The sequence below is a fragment of the Daucus carota genome, chromosome 8 (genome assembly GCF_001625215.2).
Source record: "Daucus carota subsp. sativus chromosome 8, DH1 v3.0, whole genome shotgun sequence".
NCBI lineage: Eukaryota > Viridiplantae > Streptophyta > Magnoliopsida > Apiales > Apiaceae > Daucus > Daucus carota.
The window spans coordinates 22,063,268-22,066,885 of NC_030388.2; the positions used below are offsets into that span (position 1 = coordinate 22,063,268).

The following is a 3,618-nucleotide window of genomic DNA, read 5'->3' on the forward strand; positions in this document are numbered from 1 at the left end:
TCGGAATATTTAGTGTGTGTGCATATGAGCACACGCTAGTTATCATTTTTGAGTTAGATGATGAAATTTTATTAGCTTTAATCTAAGCTAATAATCTATTAGTAATGATGCTCCGGACAATACATAATAATCTCTACTGAAAAAAAATTATTCATCTAAAAAAACATTTAGTGTGTGCCTATATACACACACAATAAATATCTATAATAGATAAGTTCTGCTCGAACTATTTGGATTCAAATTCTGCTATGTATTTAAATTCAGATTCAAGTACGTAAAATTTACATACATCATGTGCTAGTAGCATTCTTATTGCATATGCCATAAAGTAATATAAATAACAAAATTATATTTATCTACACTTACCTGTATTTGCAACAGTTTTGCACCTACCTTTGAATCCAACTATAATAAACTAGCAAAAACTTACATTTTAATTCAAATAAAAATTAAGATAAAATCCACACATTTCTTCCCGCCACATAAACTTTGGTTTCACACAACCAACCAACTTTTACTTGCATTTTTATTCTTCTTATCAGTTCCTTTTGTTTTTACTTCCCAGTAACAAACTAAAGTAAAATAAAATCCTAAACAGAAATCCCCAGGCCACAGTCACAAACAAGCAATTCCACTTGCTTAAATCCGTAACGCCTTGCTGCTTCAGTATATCTGCTCCGGTTGTTAAGCACGTCGTCGCGCTCAGTGGCACGCCAAGCGTCTTGCTCATTCCCTCCAGCAGCTTCACCTTCAATGCATCAGGCACAGCACCTAAGGGTGAATTGTCGAATATTTGAATTCCACGGACAAAGCATTTGTTAGGATCTTCAAACTCGTTCTGTAACACTGCCTCAAACGGATACTTAATTAGCGAAATATAGTGAAACCAAATCCAGTAATCAGGAATTCTGTTCCGCGTGATGAAGAATCCGCTGAACAGAAGAAAGTAGGCTAGGATCGCAACCACAATTGTGTAACCAAGCATCACACTAGGCACAACTCCTGATAGAAATGTCACGAAAGAACTCCCTGCCCAAAACGAGGCTAACATAATTAGGAAATAGTATAGGAAGCCTGATAATCCACCGTCGAGTCCCACTGCCCAAAATGTGAGAGTTGCAAACAAGGCCGCGAGGAAAATCAGCGTAGGAAACACAACCATGGCATGAGAAATAACATAAGAGGACCGTCGATAAGCATTATAAGCAGTTTCACGCATAAATATGTAACGCTCTTGAAGAAACACGGGTAATGCATCTGCACAAGTATAGAAAGTAGTCGACATAGCAAACGCGAAGAATCCAAGCCTTTCCTGGATGCCTTTGGGCGTGTTATCCAAATTCCAGAAAATTGAGGCTAAGATAAAGCCTGTAGTCATGACAGTACCGACTCGAATTCCAAACAGCTCAGGCATTCTCCGGGAATTAGTAATCGAACGTCTTGATAAAACCGCGATTTCGTTCCAAATCGGATTGGCGAATTTAGGCACCATAGATGCGCGAGTCACATCGCTGCTCACAGCTCCGGAGACTAATTTTCCACGCGAGATACTCGCGCTTATCGCTTCTTTGAGTGATAAATTGTGTAAAGGACTAGGACTATTGAGGTAAGAAGCCGTGTTTCGACGACTGCTTTTCATATTCTGCCAAGTTTTGTTGAACTCCACCAGGCTTTTAGTCCCTCCAGGAGTGGCCTCGAGCTCACGGATCCGATCCAGCGCGAATTCAGTCCTGTTTTCATTTTCAGGCATCGGAACGCCAAAATCAGAGAAATACAGAGGCAAATTCGCTGGAGATCCGCTGTATACAGTCTGTCCGCGAGACAGAAACAGCAAGCGATCCAGCAATCCGAGTATTCGATAACTCGGCTGGTGTACGGACATTATGACAATGCTTCCACTTTTCGCAATTCTCTGCAACACTTTCACCACCATATAAGCACTTGTTGAGTCAAGTCCTGAAGTCGGCTCATCGAGAAAAAGCAGGATCGGATCATGAATAATATCGGTTCCTATCGAGACACGACGTCGTTCGCCTCCAGAAACTCCGCGGTGGCCTTCGTCTCCAATTACAGTATTCGCAGCGTTTCGGAGACCTAACTGATCAATCAGAGTCTGCACTCTGAGCTGCTTCTTCGACTTGGAAAGAGCTCTCGGGAGACGAAACTCAGCTGCGTACATCAGAGTTTCTTCAACCGTAAGCATCGGAAACAACAAATCATCTTGCATTACATAAGCCGAAATGACTTTGAGCAGCCGCGACTCGAACTGTTCTCCATTGAGCGAAACCGTTCCTTTCAAGCTCCCTTTCGCAATTCTATTCGCCAAAGCATCAATCAGCGTTGATTTTCCAGATCCGGAGGCTCCGAGAACCGCGAGCACTTCTCCGTCCCGAGCCTCCCCTGATATGTTATCGAGAAGCGTCTTGCTTCTCGAAAACATATTTTCTGTTGCGAAAGGTTCGGCTGGTGCAGCCGAACCCGCAACACTCCTTTTACCGCCTCCGCATAAATTTGAAAACGTCAACTTACGTCGAACTTTCACACTATACGTAAGATTACTGAACGACAGCACGAACGGCACGGAGCGAGGCTCCGTGCCCATCGCGCTGCTCATATCCACGGCCTGATGAACCGGAGTCTCGTCTCCAGTAACTTCCTTTCTCACATCGCCGACGCACTTAAGTAACTGCCCCAGCGTCGGCGAAGCCGAATCAAAACGCTCAATATCTTGCTGATCATCCGGCGATGAATTTTCATCAACCACACGAGACATAATTAACCGACAGAAAAAACTTTGACCTAGAGAGGACGAAATATCACCGCGGGAATTGAGGAGGTCCGTATAAAACGACGACGCATGAGGGTGAATAAATAGGGTGGTTTATAAGTAGGTAAGGAGGGAGGAGTGAATGAAGAAGCTTTAAAATCCCATAATGCTTGTAGAGATGTACAAGTAGATGTGAGTTTATATATAGAAGTTAAGCATAGATTTAAGAGCAAAATGTTTGAATAAGGAGGAGGTGTGAATGGCGTGGTGTGTGCGAAATTAATACTTATAAGTTGAGTTGGGTGGCGAATGGAAAAAGAAAAATCACTCCATATGCATGGAATGTGGTAGGGGGGGACAAATTGTGTGTGGTAACCTACATCTGCTCGTAATATATAAATGAGCACGTTAGTTCTTTTCTTGTGATTTCCAAAGGGAGGGAAGCGGCTCGTTGGGAGATGCGCGTGGAGAGTGGCTTCAATTTGAAATTTATGAGGAGATTGATTAGGTGGGGATGGGTTATTCATGGTTTTTGTTTTAGTTGTGTTGGGCTCTCAAAATATCTAGCAAACTTCCGAAATAAGTACTATATACGTTATCCATAGTTATCCACGTTAATTATGCGGGGGAGAATCACATTTCGAAAAATAATAGTCCCGTTTGAAAATCAGAAGTTTGAAGCAAAATTAGATGTTTGAAGCAAAATTAAATGTTTGAAGTGTGTTAGAAGTTTGACCGCTAGAATCCGCTAATGTTAGTGTTTGATAGTTAGTGTATTGAAATAGAGGTTGGACCCAAAAAGCTGATTTTGAAAAAGTTGCTTTGGAGAGTTTTTTGCTTTGTATTAGAAA

At 41.9% G+C, this 3,618-nt stretch overlaps 1 protein-coding gene across 1 annotated transcript; it reads right to left on the reverse strand.

Moving 5' to 3' along the window:
• Positions 1-229: 229 nt before the first annotated feature.
• LOC108199935 (ABC transporter G family member 1) lies at positions 230-3,162 on the reverse strand. The gene has a single exon (XM_017367961.2). The coding sequence runs from the start codon at positions 2,771-2,773 to the stop codon at positions 539-541; it is 2,235 nt and encodes a 744-aa protein (XP_017223450.1). The 5' UTR covers positions 2,774-3,162; the 3' UTR covers positions 230-538.
• Positions 3,163-3,618: the final 456 nt, after the last annotated feature.